This window comes from Cryptotermes secundus, unplaced genomic scaffold (assembly GCF_002891405.2).
Source record: "Cryptotermes secundus unplaced genomic scaffold, Csec_1.0 scaffold4899, whole genome shotgun sequence".
In the NCBI taxonomy this organism is placed as follows: domain Eukaryota; kingdom Metazoa; phylum Arthropoda; class Insecta; order Blattodea; family Kalotermitidae; genus Cryptotermes; species Cryptotermes secundus.
This window is the reverse complement of record NW_019721097.1, coordinates 57,612-82,468: the sequence shown is the minus strand read 5'-3', so window position 1 is coordinate 82,468 and position 24,857 is coordinate 57,612. Positions and strand designations below refer to the sequence as shown.

Sequence of the window (24,857 nt, the reverse complement as noted above, 5' to 3'; positions counted from 1 at the left end):
TAATAATAATAATAATAATAATAATAATACGACTGCTGCTGATGGTCTTGCGACGAAGAGAAGGCGAGGCAAGTCCCATCCGCTTGTATTTTGCAAGCTGAGAATGTCCGCATAATTTTCAGACGACTGTCACCATTGCTGTTTGTCCCCTGAAGTTCGTGTTCATAAATTAACCGTTGAAATTCTATGGAGGACAGTAAATGAAGGGCAAATCTTAAGTTCCTCATTGTGTAATTGGTTTCTTTCAAGTCATTATTGCCCACAGTAGGTCAATCGGTATGGAGACTGCTGGGAGCTGGACGTCAATAGGGGCAGGGAGTCAAAATCGAAGTCACATAGCAACTGACAGTCAGTCAGTCAGTCTGTCTTGATGTCGAGCTCCGTCTGGGGCTCACGACCAGATACTTCTTGTTTGAAAATTTCTGTCCTGTCCATGTGGGGCCCCCTAACTGACGAATCTGTAATTTATCAGTCATAGCAGTATTAAGTAAATTGTCAGTTATGTACATTTATTTATATTTTAGCTATTATTAACTATTCGTATATACAATATATACAAGGCCTGGGCTTCTTGCTTGGCCACCGCATCTGAACGAGCTCTGGAGCCCATCCAGCATGCTATCCAATGAGCACCAAGGGCTCTTTCTTGGGGGGGGTAAATGGCCTTGAAACTAAACTATTCTCTCGCTGCTGTCTAGTGCAATGTTTAAAAATGCGTGCAGCTATATATCCACTAACCGAAAGTCTTAGCTCAAGCGGTTAGTCGCTGGCTTCCCACCGCGGCGGCCCGGGTTCGATCCCGGGGTCTGGTCAAGTGGGATTTGTGGTGGACAAAGTGGCGCTGGGGCAGGTTTTCTCCGAGTACTTCGGTTTCCCCTGCCAATCATCATTCCACCAATTGCTTCACAGTCACCCTCACCTATCATGTGGGGCTCGTACAATAGGCCAGACGTGGCCGCAGTACAAGGGACTTAGTCCCACCCCATTAGTAATAAAAAAAACCAAAGTCTTCGTGGCGTGAGCTTAGTTGAGCGACATTATACTTGATTAAGCACAGGGACAAATTACCTTTACCGAGTTCAGTTATTTGTGTGTTAAGATCTGTTTAGAGCAGATTGAAAACTTGGGTATGTGGCAGAGGTTCAAGTGAAGTTTGTATTGCAGTTTACTTTCTTATCTTGATTAATTTGTTCTAGAATTAGCCTTAGCCCAAGTCAGTAATTACCAACCTGTGAGGCAAGCCGAGTTTATAAATTACTGAAAAGCTGTATTTTCGCAGGTTCTTAGTAGTTTTCACCAATTTTTATAAGGATAATTTTCTTGAGCCATTACACATTTATAACATATGCATAAAGAGTAAGTGGGGCACGCGGTAGCGTAGTTGGTTGAGGGGGTATGCTACAAGCCGGAAGGTCGCGGGTTCAAGCCTCAGTGAGGTCATTGAATTTTTTTTTCAGTTGACCTAATCCTTCCAGCCGGACTATGGCACTGGGGTTGACTCAGCCTCTAACAGAAATGAGTACCAGGAATTAATTAAATAATTTTCCTGAGGAGTAAAGCGCGGCCGGCGCGTAAGGCTGACAACCTTACCGCCATCTGTGAGCCGACTGTCTAGATAATGTGGGACCCTCAACGTCTCACAACCCTATGGGCCTTCAGGGCTTGTTACAGGGGTAGCTTTACTTTTTTCTTAAAGAGTAAGTTCCATCAAATGCAACAAATTTTAATATAAATAAAAACTTTACATGTGACGAACACTTCGAAGGAAATATTTTACAAGTATGACTTGCATATGTTGCCTTAAAAGTGTTTAAAACATTTTATTAAACAAGTTGTTTTAAAAATCAAACACTACGGATTTGAATTAATTTAAAATCTTTCTGTATGGTTATATGGACTCGGGTGACCTTCGTATTGCTTTACCATTAGTATTTAAATGCCTTGAGAGTCACACGGTAGCGTAGTTGGCTCTGCTACAAGCCGGAAGGTCGCGGGTTCGATTCCCGCTGAAGCCAGTGGATTCTTCAATTGACCTAATCCTTCTAGCTGCACTATGGCCCTGGGGTCGACTCAGCCTCTAACATAAATGAGTAACAGGAATTTTCTGGGCTTAAATGGCGGGCGGCGGGTAAGGCTGACAACCTCACCACCATCTCTTAACCGACTGTCTAGAAAATGTGGGAGCCTTTACGTCTCCCTACTCTATAGGCCTCTGCGGCCTGTTGCAGGGATAGCTTTGCCACTACCTCTATGTAAATGCCTTGAGAGGTGGTGTTTTGGGTGTGTTCCGGGAGAGCCATGGTGCGTATGCGACGTGTTGTGATGAACACAGTTAAATGGTATACTTGGATTGATTTTTAATTACTGATTTGTCGTCTTATTTATTCCGTGTTATCTTAAATTCGCAGCGTGCTGTGGAAGGACATTTCATGTAGTTGTAGAATAATGTACGAATAAATCTGCTCACGAAGAGAAGGCGAAGGAAGTGGTAGATATAATTGAACTTGTCGACCTTGACAGTTCTACTGTCTAGTTAGGAACAAATTCAGCTTCATTGCATCAGCGGCAACATAAGTCGTCTGAAAATGCAGCTAATGTTTTTAGTAAACACAGTACACGTTAGTGGACATTTGCCTTCTCTACGTTAGAGGATAGTATCACTATCAGAAATCAACCGTCAGTACGATCTTGAATTTTAGTTCACATCTCTGTCTCCTGAACTGCTTCATAATCATAACCTTGTCTTGAAGTGATGACCTACACGTACCTTTAAGTTATTTTCAACATTTTTAACTTGATTCATTCTGGTCCGTCACACAAGTCAATACTACAGGATGATTTGATTACATGACGCCTTTACATGTTTCGGTCAATTAATGACATCTTCAGAAGGCAAATAACACTTGAGGAAACTACTATTACATAAATCATAGTACATCAAGAAGAATGCCGTCTTCTGGGATGTGGTATTAACCAACGTTTCGGAGCAATGTATCGCCTCCATCTTAAAGGTAAAAGGATAATCTTATTTTTCCTTCTAACCTGAAGATAGAGGCGATATGTTCCTCCGAAACGTTTGTTAACACCACATCTACACGGTGCCACATCCCAGAAGACTGCTTTCTTCAACTTTGAACTTGATGTACTATGATTATGTAATAGCAGTTTCCTCACTGTTGTTGTTTGCCTTCTGAAGATGGTCATTAATTGACCGAAACATGTAAAGGCAACATACATGTATATACGTGTATATTTGAGTCACATTGAACAGTATAATCAAACGATTCTATAGTGGTTTCAGCATTCCTTCGTGTTTGTTCCTTGCATCAGCTATTCTTGCAGCGTTCAGGGTTGCTCATTGTTACATTCCGTAACATCTTTCCAGCCATTTTTCTTTAATGTTTTCTTGTCTTGGTCTTTGTCAGACTGTTGAGGAAGGGAAGGAAAGCCGTGAGCGCCGTGAGTGACTCGGCGGCAGAGGCGGAGTGGGGCTGAGTGGTGCAGTTGAGTACCAGGCAGCCAACCAGCGTTAGTAGCCATTAGTATCTGCTCAAACGACGGTCAGCGAAGGTTGTGGGATATGGTGAAGCACGAGGAAAACCACGTTGTCGGGAATCCCAAACAAGAAGGGACCTCAGCTGTACCTCCAGATGGTGGCACCAGAGCATGGCTTGTAATGATCGCAAGTTTCCTTTGCAATGGAATTCTGTTCGGAGTCATTAATACCTACAGTGTTATCTATGTGGACTTGCAAAAAAAGTTGGAAGATAAAGGCGTCGCCGAAGCATCTTCGAAAGCATGTAAGTACAAGGACAAGTCTTTGTCACCGTAGTTCAGTGGTTATGAGTGTCTGAATTATTTTCAGGAAGTTACAACAGATCATTTTGTAGCGGTGTTTGCCAGCTGCAGAAGTTTCGTTGTTCGGGAAACTGAGGCACTAACTTTTGTGATCCAGTGGGAAGGGTTTAGCTGTAAGATCTATAAGTATGTTAATGTGAGAACTGTTTCGTTTAGTATCAGTATAGAAATCATTCTGTCTGAAGTGCAGTGTAACACTCGTGTTTGCTATAGTGTAGTCCTCATTGACGCGATTTCACAGCAAGCGAAAGGAGGAATTCCTCCTGCTGAAGTCAGTATAAATAGTATGTACTGTACTTGGCAATGCGGTGACCATCTGTCTTATGTTGCAGTGTTTATGCGTAGAAATAAGTCTTGAATTCTGTGAGGAGTTGCGAAATTGCCGTGATTTATGTTTAAGTCTGGCAATTTTAAACAATTTTCGAATGCAGGAAAGGCAAGGACGGATTTAAGGGGGAGCGATCAGGGTGGGCGCCCCAGGGGCTCCACAAAGCAGAAATAAAATCCGGAAATGTTATTGAGACATTGTTTCTCTAAAATCACGAAATGTTAATTTGTATTTTTAGTTATAAGAAATAAACAAAAATCAAACAAGAAATGTCATAACCCAAATTTGTTGTTACCAGTAGGAGTCTCCGCATTTGGTTACCTTGGTGCCTCCTGTAACTGTAAATCGGGTCCTACCTTGGGGAGAAGGATCCTAGTCTGTGTTGATGTAGCAACTGTAAATAAATAAAACAAATTCTGATTCTGTCATGGGGAAAGGTTGTTTTGAGTTACGTTAGGCCTGCTAAGTGTAAATGAAATCCAGTATCAGAGATTGAATATAGATGTGAATGTTCGTGATTTTGAGAAATTGGAGGTTATGATAAACACAGATACAATCCTAGAAACGAGAAAAGAGCAAGTACACCCTAGCGCTGACGCTTCTAGCTTGTGTACCTTTTTCAAATTACCGGCGCACTGACTATTCTGATTTAGGTTTTCCTGGTTGTACTCAGTACTTCCATGTGAATGCCAGTACAGTACCTTGAAATATACCACTACTGTGCCCTTCAATATCCTTTCCAATTCATCATTCGTTAACCAATCATCTTACCAATCAACACTGTGTCTTCAAAGTCGACGTTTCTTAACTACCGGACCGCCGGCCGGTACCGGGCCCTCGTCTAATAAATAATTTACCGGGCTGCAATCTCACGAAGGTTGAGAACCACTCGTCTAAGTTACTAACAGCATTACTACATGAAACAAACCGAAAAATTAAATGAAAGAGACATGTCAAGGGAGGTGTACCTGCGGCTTCTGTTTGGTATAGTAACTGCTAATGAAGTTTGACCTCGATACATCATGCGTGGATCCATTCCTATGGCAGCACGCTTACGTTGTGGAGACTGGTTGTAGAGGAGGCCGAGGCTCACCCAGGGCCCCCAGGGCTGTAGCCCCGAGTGGTAGGTAGGTAGGTAGTGAAGTTTGACCTCGGTACATCATGCGTGGATCCATTCCTATGGCAGCACGCGTTGGTTGTGGAGACTGGTTGTAGAGGAGGCCGAGGCTGTAGCCCCGAGTGGTAGGTAGGTAATGAAGTTTGAGGTTAGGGACGGTTGTATTTCGTCACCGTATTGCAAACTGGCCCCCTTAATCCGTGGCCCTGTTACAGAAATTCACATATTTACAATTTCTGATGTGAAATGTAAGCCCGCTGACTTCTGGTACGAAATGGACACTTTATTGACGGTATTTACCTGATATGTCCCCATATTTGGTAGGCTTACAAACAGATAGCTAACAGATACTCAGAATATGTGGCACAGTTCAAATATTTGGGAACGACAGTAACAAATAAGTTTGATTGAGGAGGAAATTAGGAGGAGATTGAATTCGTGTAAAGCTTGCTACCATTCAGTCCAGAACCTTTTGTCTCTTCGTCTGCGGTGTAGAAACGTAAAAATTAGAATATACAAAACTGAGTTTTCCAGTGGTTCTATATGGGCGTGAAACTTGGTCTCTGACATTAAGAGAGGAACATAGATTGAGGGTGTTTGAGAACAGGGTGTTGAGGAGAATATTTGGACTGAAGAGGCATGAAATGGTAGTACATTGGAAGAATACTTCGTAATGAGGAGCTTCACAACTTGTACTCTTCTCCAAGTATAATTAGAATGATCACGTGAAGGAGGAAGATATAGGCAGGGAATGTAGCACGAATGGTGTGAAGAGGAATGCATATAGGATATTGGTGGGTAAGCTAGAAGGAAAGAGACTACTAGGAAGACCAAGTCATGGGTGGGTGATATGGACTGGATTGACCTGGCTTAGAATAAGGACCAGTGGAGGGCTTTTGTGAAGACGACAATGAACCCGCCAGTTCCATAAAATGCTGGGAAGTTCTTGAGTAGCTGCACAACTGGCGGCTTCTGAAGAAGGGCTCAGCTCCATTGAGGTAGTTACAAACAGTTCGCGGTTTCAGAGTATCAGAATCACAGTGAAATGTTTATTAGCATCGCAATATTCAGTGAAAATGCTTAGACTGTATGAGATTTGAAGTTCTCAGCAGTGATTATGAACCTGTGGCACCGTGCACTCTACAGTCTACCAGACTGTTGCCCATTTTTTTCGGAGAAACTTGCTCCTTCCATCTGCTAAGTAAAAAAGTCAGCTGAGCGTGGAGAAGGTGGTAGAAGGGCTGTGAGCGAATGAGGAGGAGTGACAAGGATAGCGAAAGAATGTGGGACACCGCAAAGGGCCCGTTCTTTTCCAAGAGTAAAGGGACTAGGCGAACTGGTAAAAAAGTAAAGTAAGGCTCTCCCTGTAACAGACCATGGAGGCCCACAGGGTTGTGAGACGTTGAGGGTCCCACATTATCTAGACAATCGGCTTACGCGCCGGCCGCCCTTTACTCCCCAGGAAAATTATTTAATTAATTCCTGGTACTCATTTCTGTTGGGGCACGCGGTAGCGTAGTGGTTAAGGCACTGTGTTACAAGTCAGAAGGTCGCAGGTTCAAATACCGATGAGGTCATTGGATTTTTTTCAATTGACCTATGGGTCTCGGGGTTCACTCAGCCTCTAACAGAAATGAGTACTAGGAATTAATTAAATAATTTTCCTGGGGAGTAAAGGGCGGCTGGCGCGTAAGCCGATTCTCTAGATAATGTGGGAGTCTCAACGTCTCACAACTCTATGGGCCTTCATGGCCTGTTACAGGGAAAGCTTTACTTTACTTTAATCATTTCTGTTAGAGGCTGAGTCGACCCCAGGGCCATAATACGGCTGGAAAGATTAGGTCAATTGAAAAAAATCGGGACTTGAACCCGCTACCTTTCGGCTTGTAGCATAGTGCCTCAACCAACTACGCTAGTGGATAGGTTAAAGAGAAGTCAGGAGAGGCGGAGTATGGAAACAGTGACCATAAAGAATATGTTACAGTGACAGTGCCACTGCCTCTCGGCTTGTTCTTTTATCCTGAAGATGGAGGCAGCTGGTTCGTTTTAAAAGGCAATAAATATCTACCATACTACATTGTATCACATCCCAGCAAAATGTAAAGTTGTCCCAGTGCTTAACTAATTAAGCACTACACTATGAACTGCGTATGGAGGAGTGGATGTATAGATCCACGTTTTCTTGACATCGGCACTAGCTGGAGGTGAGTGGTCATCTTCACTCCCTGCCGCTTTACCATCGGTATCCATTGGATAGGAGGCACCCTACCAGGACTCGAAATCCGACCCCGTGGTCGTCCAGCCCGTAGGCAGTCGCTATACCGACTGAGCTACCCCGGCTCACTATCACATCCCAGAAGAAGGTAATCCTGTGCGTAGATATTCTAATACGATTTATTTGATATTCCCTGTGTACGGTTAATACAGAGTTTCAGCTTGCTTCCCTGTTTTTTGGCATTAAGTATGATTTTATTTCATTTCTATGAATAGTTTAGTTGGTACATCATTCTACAATTTTTGCTGCAAGCCTTGAGATATTTAGTGTTATTTTGTTGTGCGTACGCGGACATGAAGATGACGTAGGGAATACAACTCTGCACGCGTGACCAGGTGGACGTGGGCTGCGTTCTCAAGGTCTACCGCTGTCGAACTCGTGCCCCGTTTCTGCTGTGTTTCTTCCTGCCCGGACTAGCGTGACAACAGCCCGGCCCATGCGTACACGTCCTTGTACATTTCAGACCTGTAGATCATTCGCACAGTTTGTTTTAATAGTCACGATTTTAGTGACTAGACACGGGGTTTGGATTGAGTACTGGGATTTATTGAACTCTCACACAGCTCGTGACTACATATATACAATTTTACAAATCTGTAGTACGCACATTACCACGCCCAGTCATCCACGGATTCACTAGGCATTGTTTCGCAACGTGACGTCTTCCAGCAAGGGGGAGCCTCTGCTCCCACTCCCCCGCCACGGGGCGGGGGACTGGCGCAAAAGCTCCAGTCGGAGTCAGAGTTACTTTACCGTTGGCGACAAGCCCCTTGTGACTCACGACCAGCAAGTTTATTTAACTTAATACTTGCTCTCATATTCCTTATATAATGTCCTCTCTGACGAGAGGACTGGTCTATCGTTTACAAATGGTGCTGGCCTCGCTAGCGCAGTCATTCTCAGGTACGAGTCCCGCGGGACTCATGACCATATTTTACTGTCTCAGATTCGAGACTCGTCCAACTTGGAGGGCCAGGCTCCCGTATTTATATCCCCCTGGAACAGGTTTTCCCAGTTATACTCGTACCCCCAGGTACTGGGTTCCCTTTTCTTTGCTTCCTATGACTCGTAGGGCTACGGTGGGCGTATTCGACCACGCTTCCACACGGGGTACAAAACCTCCAGTTGGTTCTCCTTACACAAGTATAACCTATGCACGTACCCAATGGAGAACACCACCTCCAAAAGTTCTCTGTTCTTGCTTGTGTGTACGTTGCTGGAATACATGATTTGGTTGCCGTGGAAAAATGTCTACAGAGCTATTGCCTAACAACGGACATCTCTGGTCCTCTTATTTTGGCTTTCGGAAGACATCTCACAATATGTTGAACTTAAATAAGACAGTGAAGTACTGATAAGTGACTGACGGATGTTGGGTGGAACTCGAATAACTGTGCTCCTTATCGGTGTCACTTAAAGCCAGCTTTACACGGAGCCGGAACGGAAGTTCACAACTTCTCAATATCGGTTTCACGGTAAAAAATAATTAAACTTTTCCGTGGAAGTATCGCTATAGTTGTGCATGGAGTACGTAAAAATTTCCATCTTTCGCTAGTTAAGGGATCGACCCACCACATCGCCTTTTTTCGGCTTCACTGTAAAAGTACAAGTAAACGTCATATATAAAATCCGTCTTTGTTTGCTCGGAGTGTATTTACAGCTATGGCAGAAAATGAACTCCTCCGGGGGTCGTGAAGAATTCGTCCATGTGGCCACCGCGTCACTTTGCCCCATGTCCGTCGTTTTTACATCCGCGCACGAACAGCGAAAAGAAAAAGAAAACGCTTGTGTGACGTTAGCCTTATAGTGATTAAGACCTATGAATCCGTTGGATGTCCCGTTGCTGTCTGAAGGGGCAATAGAACGAAGAATTACATGACGTTATGATTTGGTGCAGAAATCCTGTGAATGCGAATTGCACAATTTACTGACGACCCGGAGTAGCGACTGTCTACCGGCTGGACGACAGAGGGGTCGGAGTTCGAGTCTCGGTAGGGTCAAGAACTTTCTCTTCTCCATATCGTCCAGACCGGCTCTGGGGTCCACCCAGCCTCCTATCCAATGGGTACCGGGGACTCTTTCGCCAGGGGTAAAACGGCAAAGGTTTGAAGCTGACCACTCACCTCCAGCTAGTGCAGAGGTGAAGAAAATATGGATCTACAGGCATACATTCACTCCACCATACGTCTTCATGGCGTAGTGCGTAATTAGTTAAGCACGAGGACAACTTTAACTATTTTTACTGACGTAATGGTTATTGGCGTCACTTTTTTTTTTCCTTGGCGCTACAGCCCCAGTGGGCCTAGGCCTACCTCCATGAACTTCTCCGTTCACTTCGGTTTTTCTAGATCATACACATTCGGTAGGACTCCTTGGGCGGGTGATCAGCTCGTCGCAAGGCCTCTACCTGTAGACAAACACAGAAAAACGCACACACACAAACTAAACATCCATGCCCTGAGTGGGATTCGAACCCACGATCCCGGTTTCCAAGCGAGCGGAGACAGTGCATGCCTTAGACCGCTCGGCTACCGTGACCGGCAGGGCGTTACTTTTATCTCGAGTTAATATTCACTTACAATATTTACTGTCGATTAGATGTCAAATTACGTAACGGCACGAAAGCTTTCGTTCGCCATCATTCAGTGCCGAAGTTAAGAATGGGTGTAGCTATGCCTCCACTCCCCCTTGAGTTTAATGACAGTGCCTAATTACGCAAGGGGTCAACTTTACTTTTACCAGAGCTTTCACTCGGTCAGTGGTCCGCAAACTATCGACGTTATTTCAGTCTCCTAAAAGCACAGCGTTTTTTGTTTACACCTTCTGCCTTAAAAGAACCCTCTCTGGGTGCTGCCTCCCAAATATGTTAATGGATTTCGTACGATTTTCAAAACAGACAGCGAATAATTGGATTTTGTGTCGGAGGTACCGTGTGTTTTCTGTGAGGCGTGAACTGAATTTTTGAAAATTAGTTATGAGGGTATCCGTTACGCTGACCACGCAGCACCCCCTATCCGCAAAAGTTGGCACTAACTTCGCCGACAAGCGGCGGTCGCTCGGTCGGTATAGTTCGTTTGCGAACTCAAGTCACAGTTTTTTTTTATTTAGGTGACAGTAATCGAGGAAATCAAAATTCCGCGGCCCCTGTCTCCAGCCACAGCTTCTAGCCATTCTAATGTCTTCACTTTCGCACTACTCTTACGAGAAGGACGAGCAGGCGGAGCCTGGAGACCTAACAAAACGATGCTTTTTCTTCATCTCCACAGTCTCTTTCTTACTTGTCCCATGACTTTTTCACTTACTCTTCCGATATACTTTTTACCCCCCTCTCTCTCTCTTCGTGTTTTGCGCCCTTCGAAAAATAAAATTGGAAGAAAGAAGGAATGGTTGTGGTAGCGCTTAAGCGGTCCAAGTTCGATCACAGCCGCAGCTACAACAGTGCTGAAAATAAGAGCAGAAAAAATATTTACATGTCACTAGTCCAGATGACCGGAGAATCTGGGTTCTGTTTCCGGTAAAGGCACAGATATTTCCGTTCTTTACAGCTTCTAGACCGACTCTGAGGCCACTCAAGTCTCCTATCCGGTGGGTACCTGGGACGCGGCCGAGGTATGAAGCTGTATCTTCTCCCCATATGACTTCATGTCTCTGTCTTCACGACCGAAGTGGTCTTGCGGGTTTTGACACCGTGTAATGTCATAGGTGGATGCAATTGTTTCGGAGGAACGTGCGACCTTCATCCTCAGGGTGAAAGTGGTAACGTAACTTTAGCTGCAGAGAAGAACATGGACTCCGTAACTTTGGTGGGAGGCTTTGCAACCTGTTCGCGCGGTATGAACATTCCACTGCGTGTTCTACCTGTTTCATAGCAACCCCCACGGTCAATCTGTTAAGGAGAAACCGGTTCCAAAGGTTATATCCCACCACAAAATGTGCTGTATGTTTCAGGCATAGAATTTATTTGTCGTTCATTCCCAGCGTCATACCGAGTGACTACAAAAATAGTCTCATGACAATAAAAATGGGGAGCTGGGATAGCGACTGGCTACGGGCTGGACGATGGTCATAGCTCTACTCCCGGTAGGAGCAGGAATTTTCTCTTCTCCATGTCCTCCAGACCGGCTCTGGGGCCTGTCCACCCTCCTACAGGTATAAATCTTCCCTCACTTAGGACCTTTTAAATATGGAGGTGTGTTATAACATAGGGGGTTTCACGACGCTAAATGTTCAGATCACGAGATGTGACACAGTATAATCTGGTACGTACGTGTCAACGTTTCGGAGGAACTGCCTCCATCTTCTACCCTGACGATAGAGGCAGCAGGTTCGTTCGAAACATTAGTACTTATCTATCAGATTTAATGGCCTCACGTCCCAGAAGATGTTGATCTTCATGGAGCGGCAGTAAACTTTAGTTACCTTTACGCAATTATAAAGTAGGTCATGCTGTCTCTGAATATGTGTACGTCTGTAGGGTCGTTGTGGTTACACATCCGTGGTCACTCCGTGTCCAGCCGAACTAAGGGACGATTTAGGGTGTCTTAGAATAGCTGCAGTGCTTAAAAAAGTGTTTGAACTTAATGTAGGTGACGTAATAAAAGGACTGGAAGTGATTAATTTATAAAAGAAAATGTAAAGCCGTCCCTGTAACAGGCCATGGAGGCCCATAGGGTTGTGAGAGGTCGAGGCTTCCACATTTTCTAGACAATCGGCTCCGGCCTTTACCCCCAGGAAGATCCCTAGTACTCATTTCTGTTAGAGGCTGAGTCCACCCCAAGGCCATTCGCTTAGTTGGGGGTGGAGTCCAACTGGGTCCACTCGGCACGGCGGCCATTGATTTGCCTATTGTACCCTGCCCTGGGTGATTATGATGATGGAAATTTGGTGGAATGAAGATTGGCAGAGGAAACCGAAGTACTCGGAGAAAACCCTCCCCAGCGCCACCTTATCCACCACAAATCCCACTTGATCAGACCCGAGATCGAAACCGGGCCGCCGTTGTGGGAAGCCAGCGACTCACCGCTTGAGCTATAGCGCGGCCAGGACCCCAAGGCCATATTGCTGCTGGAAGGATTTGGCTAATTGAAAATATCCAATAACCTCATCGGAAATTGAACCCGCTACCATCCGGCTTGTAGCATAGTGCCTTGACCAACTACGCTACCGCGTACCCCCTTAGATAATTTGTGTTGTTCCATAATAATGAGTTTAATAGTTTCTGCTCTTCATGTAATAGTCTCACCGTGGTTAAACAAAGATGAACGGAATGAGTGAGACATGTAGCACGCAGGGGACATGATAAATGCATACAGAATGTTGATCGAAGAACGAGAATTGAAGATACCACTTGGGAGATCCACGAGTAGATTGGAGGATAATATTGAAATGTATCTCGGAGCAATACGATGTGAAGGATTGGACTGAATTCTTCTGGGTCCGGACAGGGTTAAATGACGAGTTCACGTGAACACTGCAGATTCAAAATTTTCGAAGATGATAACAGTCCTCGGAAATTGCGGTTACGTTGTGGTTACCCTTTTCCTTGGTGGGCCCTCGCCCTAACCATTCCGTCTGAGCTTCCAAGTACATATAAAAAGACTTGCTCCATACACAACTCTGTTATTGTTCGCAGTTGATATCGATTCTTAAAATGCCGTAGATATCGAAACACACTCCACGTGTCTTGGCGTTGTGCGTCTGCGTACGCGTGTCGCTTGTGCCGCGCGCATCTCACAACGTGCGGGAAGTACGCGTGTACGCGGCCAGCTGCTAATCGTGCTGACAAAGCAAAACACATGCGTCACTAAGCTAATGACCGACAAACAACAATGTGCTCCAAGCTGAGAATTCTGTTCTATTTATGTCGCGAAGCTCTCTCATGTGCGTCTGTCATGCAACGTGAAATGGCACCATTAAGAGAACCCGGAAAGCAGTCTTGGGGTGTATGAAGGTACTATATAACTCATCTTGCTTCCAAGGGGTCATACAAAGAAAGAAACCGCTACATTAGATCAGACCAATGGCTGTAGTGGCGTTTAACATCAAGATGAAGAAGAAAGCGGGGAGGGGGTTGTGTGTGTGTGTGAGAGAGAGAGATGGTTATTATTATTATTATTATTATTATTGGAGGGGGTGGGTATCCCCATGAACCGCGACCAGTGGTCTATTGTACGTCCCCCTGTGATATTCTACCAGTCTCTATACCCTATCGATACTGGTGCGTGCCATCAGTCCCGACTCAGCCAGCGAGTTCGGCCTCTACTGGCTCAGCGGTATGTAGATGCTTCCCCCATCTACCAGAGGCATTAGAGACTATTGTTGGGCTGGAAATGTCCTTATAATTTTGGCTCAGAGGCCTCCTTGAGACATGAGGTTCTTTTACGTGCCGTAAAGCTACGACACGGGACCCAGGGCTTAAAGTCCCTCCCGGAGGACTTGTTCCCTGAATTTTTCCGTCCTTAAAAATTCCACGACCTCCGCCGGGTTTGAACCCGCGTGCCTTGAGTCACGAGGTGGAAACGTTACCCCTAGAGATGGGGTAATGTAATGTGATGAAGAGTGGTATCATCGGTATTAATAATTAAGCCTTTGAAGACTGAACTTCTAAAGTACATATGAAAATTAAGTTCTTACCTCACAGGAAACATAGTACCTCTCCGCTGCAAGGGTAACCAGTTAATGCTGTTTACTATGAAGACCACTCTAAGCACACGAACACACTCTGTGAGCAGAATGAACAGATTTAGTACGTTAAAGCAAGTTGTATATATAGTAACCACTGGGTTTTAAAGGGTTAATAGCTACTGAGTAATTAATCGCGTATTATTAACAGTGTGTCGGCCGGTTTTGAAACGTCACCCCCTTTCTTTGGTGGGCTAACTCTGTGGTACTAAGGACGGTTGTCTTGATCAGTAAAATATTAAAAACAGCGCCCTATACCTTGATAAAGACACATACGGATCAGTATGTTAATAAAATATAGAAGTAAAGGCTGCCCCCAGGGGAAGATTTTTGGTACTCATTTCTGTTAGGGGCTGAGTCCACCTCAGGGCCGTAATGCGGCTGGAAGGTTAAAAGTCAATTTAAAAAATCCAATGACTTCATCGAGAGTCGAAACCACCACCTTCCGGCTTGTAGCCCGGTGCCTTAAGAAAGGCAACGACTATACCATATTGAAAACACCGTTTCTCCTCCGTTCACCAAAGTTAAGAAGATTTGGGCGTGGTTTTTACTTGGATGGGTGGCCGTTTGCAAACACCACATGTTGGTGTTCATTTTTTTTTCGGATAAGAAATGAACATAAACAAATCTGTCTTTGACAGATTCTCCCGTTGCTTCTTTATGTTTTATAAAATTAATTTGGGATCGCGTTACAATATCAATGCTCATCTACAGCCTAAATCTACGTTATATACATTGTTAAATATCCCACAGAAGAAACGAAGCAAATTACATAATCCCTGTCTGCGACATTTACCACCGGCTGTCCATGACAAGAGTACGTTTGTATAATTTTAATTTTTATCTCCTGTTATTTCAGTTATCAATTGTTATCGCTTGCTCTCAGAATTGTGCAACATTTTTGTGCATAACAAACTGTTCGTCACAGTGCCTTGGTGTCAGTCCTTTTAATCACACTGCCTTAAAGTTAGTGCTTTAATGACAGTGCCTTGGCGACAGTCCCGTTAATTACAATCGCTTGATGTTAGTCCAGTTAATCACAGTCGCCTGATGTTAGTCCTGTTAATCACAATCCCTTGATGCTAGTCCAGTTAATCACAGTCGCCTGATGTTAGTCCTGTTAATCACAATCCCTTGATGCTAGTCCAGTTAATCACAGTCGCCTGATGTTAGTCCTGTTAATCACAATCCCTTGATGTTAGTCCAGTTAATCACAGTCGCCTGATGTTAGTCCTGTTAATCACAATCGCTTGATGTTAGTCCTGTTAATCACAGTCGCCTGATGTTAGTCCTTTTAATCACAATCGCTTGATTTTAGTCCTGTTAATCACAGTCGCCTGGTGTTAGTCATGTTAATCACAGTTACTTGATGTCTTTCCTTTTAATCACAATCGCTTGATGTTAGTCCTGTTAATCACAATCGCTTGATGTTAGTCCTCTTAATCACAATCGCTTGATATCAGTCGTGTTAGTTAATTCAGTTGCTTGGGGACAGTCCTGTTAATCACAGTTGCTTGATGTTAGTCCTGTTAATCACAGTCTCCTGGTCTTAGCCCTGTTAATCACAGTTGCTTGATGTTAGTCTTGTTAATCACAGTTGCTTGATGTTAGTCCTGTTAATCAGAGTTGCTTGGTGTCAGTCCTGTTAATGAGAGTTGCTTGGTGACAGTCCTGTTAATCACAGTCACCTGGTGTTAGTCCTGTTAATCACAATCCCCTGATGCCAGTCCTGTTGATTTAGTTGCTTGGTGACAATCATGTTAATCACAGTTGTTTGATGTCAGTCCTGTTAATCACAGTCGAGTGGTGTCGGTCAGGCCGCTTGAAATGCCGGGCATATGGCAGTAATCTAATATGCTTCTGCTGCTGGCGCGTGCTCATTAAACATCAACTGTTCAGATTGTTCTAGTCACTTGACTACACCTCGCTTAAATTCGTCATCATAAACATATTGCATCGCGCTTGACCTATCGGTGTAGCCTGTTGCAGAGTTCAGAATTTGTTGGCTGTCGTACTGCTGGAATTTATGCAAGGGGGAAACCTGTCAGTCATTGTGACGTAGCAAAGATTGCTACGTGGTTATAACCATTCGGTGGGACATAAACCATCCTGACAGGTTTTACGTGATTTTCCTCCCACATATCTGAGGGTAGTACAGCACCTTAAAATATGCTACAACCGCTTCTTTCCACCTCTTTTCCAATTCATTATTCCCTGGTTGGTACGCCATATCTAGAGCAGGCATCTATGAAGTAAAAAAGTAAGTAAAGGTATCCCTTTAACAGGCCGTGGAGGCCCATAGGGCTGTGAGATGTTGAGGTTCCCACATTTTCTAGACAGTCGGCTCCTAGATGGCGGTAAGGTTGTCAGCCCTACGCGCCAGCCGCCCTTCACCCCCAAGAATAATCCTGGTACTCATTTCTGTTAGAGGCTGAGTCGACCCCAGGGCCATAATGCGACTGGAAGGATTAGGTCAATTGAAAAAATCCAGTAACATCATCGGGACTTGAACCCGGGACCTTCCGGCTTGTAGCATAGTGCCTCAACCAACTACGCTACCGCGTGCCCCCTAGAGCAGGAATCCATACTGAAGAAAAGTCCTGTATGTTCAGCGATATCTCCAGTGGGTGATTTTGGTCCCCATTTTGTGTTGAAAAGAGGATCCAGTAACTTTCTGATGATTGCGTAACAGTGTGCCCCACCTTCAGAGATGTTTAGACTAAATGTAATCCCATTATTAGTATATTTTTTATTGCTAGTGGGGTGGGACTAAGTCCCTTGTACTGCGGCCACTTCTGGCCTATTGTACCAGCCCCAGATGATACGTGAGGGTGGATCAGTTGGTGGAATGAAGATTGGCAGGGGAAAAATCCAGTATCCAATGAAAAACCCTGCCGAGATCCACACATACACGTGACAATATGATAACCTTTCCGCACAAACGGAAATGCTTTTCAGTCAACTATGTAGGCCCCATAAATTGTACCCCCAGCTATTTGCGTGTTTTGTTTAGTGTAGTCGCGTAAGCGTAATGCAGTTCTTGTTATGTATTCTTGATAATCTTGTCTCCTCTCATACTGACTCCTGTCGTCTATCACCATGTTTCCTGTTTAATTGAACCTTATAATTTTGTGTTACTTTTAGCAATATTTGTAGGCCCAGACGTTTTAGCTTAGACCCACGTGATTGTCTTTCTGTACTGTCCCTATGGTCAGAGTTCTGGCTACAGATCCAGAGGTCCCGGGTTCGATTCCCGGCGCTACCAGTTTTTCTGAGATGTAGTGGGTCTGGAACGGAGCCCACTTAGTCTCGTGAGGATAGTTGAGCTATTTCAAGGAAATAGCGGCTCCGGTCTAGAGAACCGAGCTTAACGGCCGTGGGGATTCGTTGCGTTGACCACGCGGCACCCTCTATCCGCAAAAAGTTGGCACTAACTTAGCCGGCAAGCGGCGGTCGCTCGGTCGGTATAGTTCGCTCGCGGACTGCCGGCTACGGAGTTTGTTTTTTCCCTATATAAACATTTCAATAATGGGTCAAATGGAAGGAAGTTAAAAGCTAAAAGATATATTGATCTACCTCAAAAGCAATGTTGTCTACACTGAAGAGCAGGGCGGATATGGGCAACATATGTCGAGTTGAATCTCATTTGTCTTTCGAGTGGTAAGAATAGCTAGCTAGAAAAGTCATAACAACACTGTAACATGCTAGAGAAACAATTTGAGTGGTTATATTTATGTGTTTAATCTGTGGATGTGTGACCCCCTGGGAGTTATCAGCACGCAGACTGCAGGCAGCTTGACCTCTGGTGGACGCGGGTCCCTGCTTCCGTCTGGTTCGGCTTTTGCCTAGATAACTGAGCGTTAAATTGCAGCTGCGTGTTGTCGAAACGTCATCCTGTAACGTACTTCTCTTTGATGTTCATTTTTTCGTTTCTTTTTCAGTCCTTCCTTCGTTTCTTTTTTCCATCCTCATTCCCTTCTTTCTACGCCTCTTTCTTTGTTTCTACAGTCCTTTTCTTTCTTAGTTTCTGTCTTTCCTTCATTCGTGTCTTTCTTCCCTTCTTCATTCCTCTTTGGTATGACTTTCCTTCATTCGTTTCTTTCTACCCATCTTCAGACCCCTCTTCGTTTATGTCGTTCCTTCATTCCTTTCCTTAATTTGTTCTTAATTTCCTTCCTTCTTTTCATCTTCATTCCCATCTTTCTTAGTTTCTTCTTTCCTTCAGTAGTTTCTTTAATTCTGCATTGTTTTCTTTCCTTCTCCGTTCCTCTGTTTTTATTCGTTTCTCTTTTCACATTCCTTTTCCCTTCCTTAACTCGTTTATTTCTTTCCATCTTCGTTTCTTTTTCCTTCTTCATTCCTTACTTTCCACAGCTCTTTCTTTTCTTCGTTATCACTTTCTTTCTCTCGCTGTCATGTTTTATATTCACACGGTCCCAGCTGTGTTCAGACCTCGGCCCACAGACTGCCTATCCTGATCGAGGCTTTTCGTGGCCCTGCTCGAAAGCAGCAGAAGAGAATTTCAAATTGAAAATAAGAGACAGACGCTCGGTACTGCCCCTGCCGGCATCGTTGTACCTGTGGTGATAATTGTCAGTTGTGAATTTGGTTTACTTCCATATCCCCGCTCCAAGTGGAGACATGTCAGACTGTCAGTTGCAGAATTTCAGTCTGCCGTTCAATTAGCAGTTCGGCATAGCGGCTCTTATTGGGGAGGTACTCGGTCAGGACACCGGCTACCCTGGCTGTGAGTCTTCATAGTTTCCCTCAGTCTCTCCAAGCAATTCTCGGGATCGTACCTAGATTAGGCCACCACCATGTCCTTCCCAGACCTTCCAGTACGTCATTTATCCTACAGTTCGATGTTATATTTTCCATCTACTGACAGAACAGTATGGGCATGTGAGCCCATCTCAACGGCTTACTTCATAAATCCCTCCCATCAGTCTGTGTGTCTATATATGTATCCCCTGTCGTTGCTACGAAACAGCTCGGTAAAAACATTACCGCGGCAACGAATACACACGCAGCAATAGAGGAACTGTTGGATACGTCGTTTTCTATGCTGTCAGTAGCGTATCAATGGTAAGCAGACGGTGAGTTTTTCCCAGAACTTCTTGTTGCAAAATAAGGAAAGGCTAAAAATACTGGAAGGATTGGTATCGTTAAAAGCAACATTAATAGGTACTAAAACCAGAAAAAAAAATTGAATACGTAATGGGTAAGTGCGGAAAAATGCAGTTAAACCGTTTATAGGAGGCCACAGTGTATAAGGGTCTTTTAATTGAGGTCAGTAGAACAGAACTTCCCAAAGTGAAACGGAGGGTTTCATGGAGGTAGGCCTAGGCCCAAATGAGGGCTGTAGCGCCAATGGAAAAAAAAAACAGAACTTCTGTCCAAAATGAGAACTCCCGTCAGCGATGATTACTTGTGGACCTTTCCATAGCTGAGACGGTTAGACGCTGGCTTCGAGAGTTCATGTGAGGTTCGTGGTGGTCGAAAGGTTTTATCCGACCCGTTTGGTTTACCTGTTGCTAATCATCAGCCTACCACTGCTTCGCCGCCGTCTGAGTTTTGCGATAGCCCTGAGCAGACAGCATATTATCATGACCTCGGTGTTGAAGTTCGGGGATTCATCTCCGACCCGACACTTGACTGGTTACAGAGTCAGGAAGTAGAAACATGTTTTTGTAATTATTGTCGTTAAATTTCCGCTGTTAGTGTGTGAAGATCGGTTTTGGGGTTTGAACCCCTTCTTATGTTCAAAATGTTCAGAGGTATCAAGTCGAAATTTCTAAAACGAAGTTGCTGAAAAGTTTAACTGTATGTGAACTCGTGTCTTTGCTTGTTTGTTTGCTAATTATTGTATTTGTAGTCTTCATCAACTCTGTCGCCGAGCCGTTTAAGATCATTGTAATAGAAAATAAAAAACCTTTGGCATGAAATCTGAATAGAGCAGTAAACAGATCAGGAGACTGAACATGTTTTTGAATGTGACCCTTTGGCTCGCAAGATCTTTCATCAGGTCAGTGGACATGGCCGCAAGTGACTGAGGTCAAGATGCCTGTGTCATGATTCTCATTTCATAAACTTCTTCATTGTATTGTTTAATTCTGCAAGGTTATTTTACATTTTTGGGGATGTTAGTAGTGAAATGGTATGAGTAGTAAAGTAGATTTGACACGTTTCAGAGTAACACTTCGAAGGTTGTCTGCAAGAAACTAGGAATTTACAGGCAACCTCGAAGAATGCAACCCCAGACATACGGACTGAAAAGCAGCATTTACTGCCACTACGTAAATAATACGGAATTTATTTCACAATTTTCATACATGTTTGGATAATCTTTGCAGTCCGGTATAGAAAACCGAGATTAACGGCCGTGGGGATCCGTTGCGCTGACCACGTGACACCCTCTATCCGCAAAAGTTTGCACTAACTTCGCCGACAAGCGGCGGCCGCTCGGTCGGTATAGTTCGCTTGCGGACTACAGGCCAAGGAGTTTGTTTTTGTTTTATTTATAATCTTTGCAGTGTGATGTGGACAGAATGGCACTGAGGCAGGTTTTCTCCGAGTACTTTGCTTTCCCCTGTCAATTCTCATTCTGTACGCTGCTCCATACGAGTATTCATATTATCCAGCCGTCGACGCTATAAGTCTCGTCGTTAAATAACAGCTTTAAAAAAGAACTTATCTTCAACAAAATGCCACCATAGATCTGTCGTCTTAAATTTCATGTACGTTATGTCACGCATTCAATACGCAATCTTGCCTTTATCCTTATCACATCCAAACTTTATGACCGTCGTTTGTTCTCCACATCTCAGTGTTTAACAACTGAATACTAATCTTCAGGAAGTTTTGTATACATACATGTATATACATAGCTCTGCCGATCACAGTGGCCGCGCGGTGTAAAACATGAGCTGTCTTCACCCGCACAAACGCTGGGATCATGGTTCGAATCCCACTCGAGGCATGATTCTTTGTCTCTGTTTATTTTGTTTGTGCTGTTCTGTATGCAGATAGCGGCCTTGCGACGGGCTGATCCCCTGTCCAAGGAGTCCTACCTACTCTGTAAAAGAAAGTGAGAAAGCGGCCAAGGCCCAACAAAGGGCTGCAATAATAATAATAATAATAATAATAATAATAATAATAATAGATACAAGGTAAAGCTATCTATGTAACAGGCCGTGGGGGCCCATAGGATTGTGAAACGTCGAGGCTCCCCCAATTTCTAGACAGTCGGCTCACAGATGGCGGTGAGGTTGTCAGCATTACTCGCCGGCTACCCTTTACCCCCCAGGAAGATTCCTGGTACTCATTTCTGTCAGAGGCTGAGTCGACCCCAGGGCCATAATGCGGCTGGAATGATTAGGTAAATTGAAATAATCTACGTTACGGGACACGAACCAGCGACTTTCCGGCTTGTATGATAGTGACTCAACCAGTTACGCTACCGCCTGCCCCCTACATTCTGCGTACCTTTTATAAAAACAAGACATTGATAACTTGACTTATTAATATGTTAATAACATGGGCTATGAATATAATCCTGAACCCGATAGATTGTTTTACGGGCCGTAGTTTGTGTACCCATGTCATTAATAGGTATAAAATCCGCGCGTGTAGACCTAAGTACGGTCATTCGCTTATTCGTCTACATTTCGCTCTGACGTCTGTTATTTGACCTTCTTCGAAGAGCTGATAGCAAGATACAAAGATTATGGTGAACTTCCATCAAACTAAGTTTATACTGTATTACATTCTAGTAGGGCCGAGATAGCGCAGTCAGTAGAATGACCAGACTCAGTGCTGGGTTCGAGTCTCAACAAAAGCAAGAGATTTTCTCTTCTCTAAAGCGTCGGGACTGACTTTGGGACCAATTTATCTAACTGGATACGTAGATACACGGAACACAGCCATGAGCGCCGGCCAAAACAGGATGAAGGCCACAATTTTCCTGGCGTCTGTCGACCAACGAACACAGGGCTTCCGCGAGGAGCCGAAGGCGAAGATTGAAGATACGCGGCGGGGATTACAGGCAGTAACGACATCCCCCGATACGCTGACGAAGAGCCTTCACAAAGAGTTCCACTTCGAGACAGAAATTACACGGCGCGAGTAGGAAACGCAGCTAACATAAGTCGAAGCCCGAGTTGAGCGCGGATCTTGCTGGACAGCAGGAAGCGGCCTAGGCGCGGAGCAACGGATCGACGTCATGGGCCGTGTCCGACAGCAGTTCGAGACTGTGGCGGAGCACAGTGCCTGGGCGCCCCGCGAGAAAGCCACATATCTGATCGTCGCCTTGAATGAGCGTGCTGCCCGTATTCCACTAGGCGTACCTACTGGAGCGACGTACGAAGAGGTTACTGAGGCGCGTTACACCCTCGACTGAAGAGAAGGAACCAGTTCGTGATAAGTCCTTGCAGGAGTTTGTCGCTGTTGTTCACTTGGCTCACCTCGTCCATGTTGAACTACCAGAACACCCAAGCCGCCCCCGCATTCATCGACAGGATAAGGGAGCGAGACATACTGCGACAGCTACTCCTGGGGGACAAGATGGCGGCAGCCGTCAGAGCAGCCGCTACCTAGCAACGGCTAGTGAAGAAACAAGACTTCTTGTGTGCTCTAGTGATTGGCGGAACACAGCGGCCGTGCGGTCTAAGGCATGAACAGTCTTCGCCCGCTAGAACACTGGAATCGTGGTTTCGAATCTCACGACATGGATGTCTGTATGTGTGTTTCTGTAGGTAGCGGCCTTGCGACAGGCTGATCTCCCGTCCAAGGAGTCCTACCGCCTGTGTAGTGGTTACGAAACTGAAAAAGCTGCCAAGGTCCACAAGGGCTGTAGAGCCGTAGATAGATAGATAGATAGATAGATAGATAGATAGATAGATAGATAGATAGATAGATGGTTGTAGTGATTACTGAATGTGTAAATTAGTGATAATGTTATAATCGTTTGTAGTTAAGAGTTATCAGCGTTCAGTAAATACAGTAATCAATCCAAACTCTGTGTCTAGTCACTACCGCGTGACAGTATTATCACTACTTGCAGAGAGACAGGATGCACTGAAACAAAAGACTGTACGCTCGTTCGTTATTGCTACATAACTTACGTTCATGCAACGTGTTAAGACTCTTTAAGATTTGTTGCCACGGTAACCAGAAATAATAAAAGGTAAACAAGGTGAAGTTCTCCGGCGCTTAAATAATTAAGCAGTATGCCATGAAGACATACGTGTATGTGGGAGTGAAGGTATAGATCCACTATTCTTGACATCCGCACTAGATGGATATGAGTGGTCAACTTCACGTCTCGGCCGCTTAAACTCCAGGGAAAGAGCCCCCAAGTGCCCACTGGATAAGAATGTGGCCCCCAGAGCCGGTCTAGACGATATGGAGAAGAGAAAATCGTTCCCATGCAGAGATCCGAACTCCAGACGCCCAGCCCATGGTCCATTCGTATACCTACTGAGTTATCTCAACTCATTTATGTATGCTAGAACTCTTAAAGCTTTCCCATAAGAAGTTATCAATAATAATGTTGTGATATCTCCGCTTAGCTTATTAAGGAAACTAATGAATTGTGAAGAATAGTTTATAATTGTGTGATTTATAGCCAGGATGTGAGAGAAGTGGTCTGAAGTTGACCACTATATCTGTTCATGTGGATAAGTTAGTATAAATCTGTAAAATAGTTGTGTTGACGGAATAAATAGTACGCAGTAAGGCTGTATGTTTATGATAATGTCTGTCGTAGTGCCATGTGTTGACAACGGATAAGTTGCAAGTAACCCAGTAATTAAATGCTGAGTCACAGAATTCACTCACGGAGCTGAGCCCTTCTTGAGAAGCCACCAATTGTGTAACCATTCAAGAACTTCCCAGCAATTGATGGAATCCGAATGTTCATTACCGTGTTCACAAGAGCCCTCCACTGGTCCCTATCCTGAGCCAGATCGATCCAGTCCATACCATCTCATCCTATCTCTCTAAGATCCATTTTAATATTAACCACCCACCACCTTCTAGATCTTCCAAAATACCGTTCATAACTTCGTATACAGCATGGCTGGGCCGCGCCATAGCTCAAGCGGTTAGTCGCTGGCTTCCCACCACGGCGGCCGGGTTCGATCCCGGGTCTGGTCAAGTGGGATTTGTGGTGGACAATCTTCATTCCACCAATTGCTCCACAATCACCCTCACCTATCATCTTGGGCTGGTACAATAGGCCAGAAGTGGCCGCAGTACAAGGGACTTAGTCCCACCCCACTAACAGTGAAAAAAAATACAGCATGAGCTGTGTATTAATTGTGACCTTTGAAGTTTGCACAGACGTGCCTTGTTTTGCGGATAAACTGGAGAAACAACCTTCAAACAAATGTAGCATAAATATGTTTGTGTCTGTGTCCTATGCGGCAAGATGTTTTATGTCCTGCGGGACTGAGTTAGGTCCTGTGAAAGTGAGGGTTTACTTTGAGCAGACTTGTGTAAACGGGGACGGATTTACAGCGGTGGGGGCGCCCAGGGTAATCAAAATGTGAATGCCTCTCAGTAGCAGTAAATTGAGGTTATGACAATTCTTTTCTATC

At 44.6% G+C, this 24,857-nt stretch overlaps 1 protein-coding gene across 2 annotated transcripts in view; it reads left to right on the top strand.

Moving 5' to 3' along the window:
- Positions 1-24,857, top strand: part of LOC111875382 (monocarboxylate transporter 10) — an 86,270-nt gene that overhangs the window by 8,240 nt on the left and 53,173 nt on the right. For both annotated transcript variants that reach the window (XM_023871597.1, XM_033755795.1), the window contains one exon: positions 3,426-3,800. In XM_023871597.1, the coding sequence (XP_023727365.1) occupies positions 3,581-3,800 (220 nt within the window). In that variant the 5' untranslated portion in view covers positions 3,426-3,580. The remainder of the gene's footprint in view (positions 1-3,425; positions 3,801-24,857) is intronic.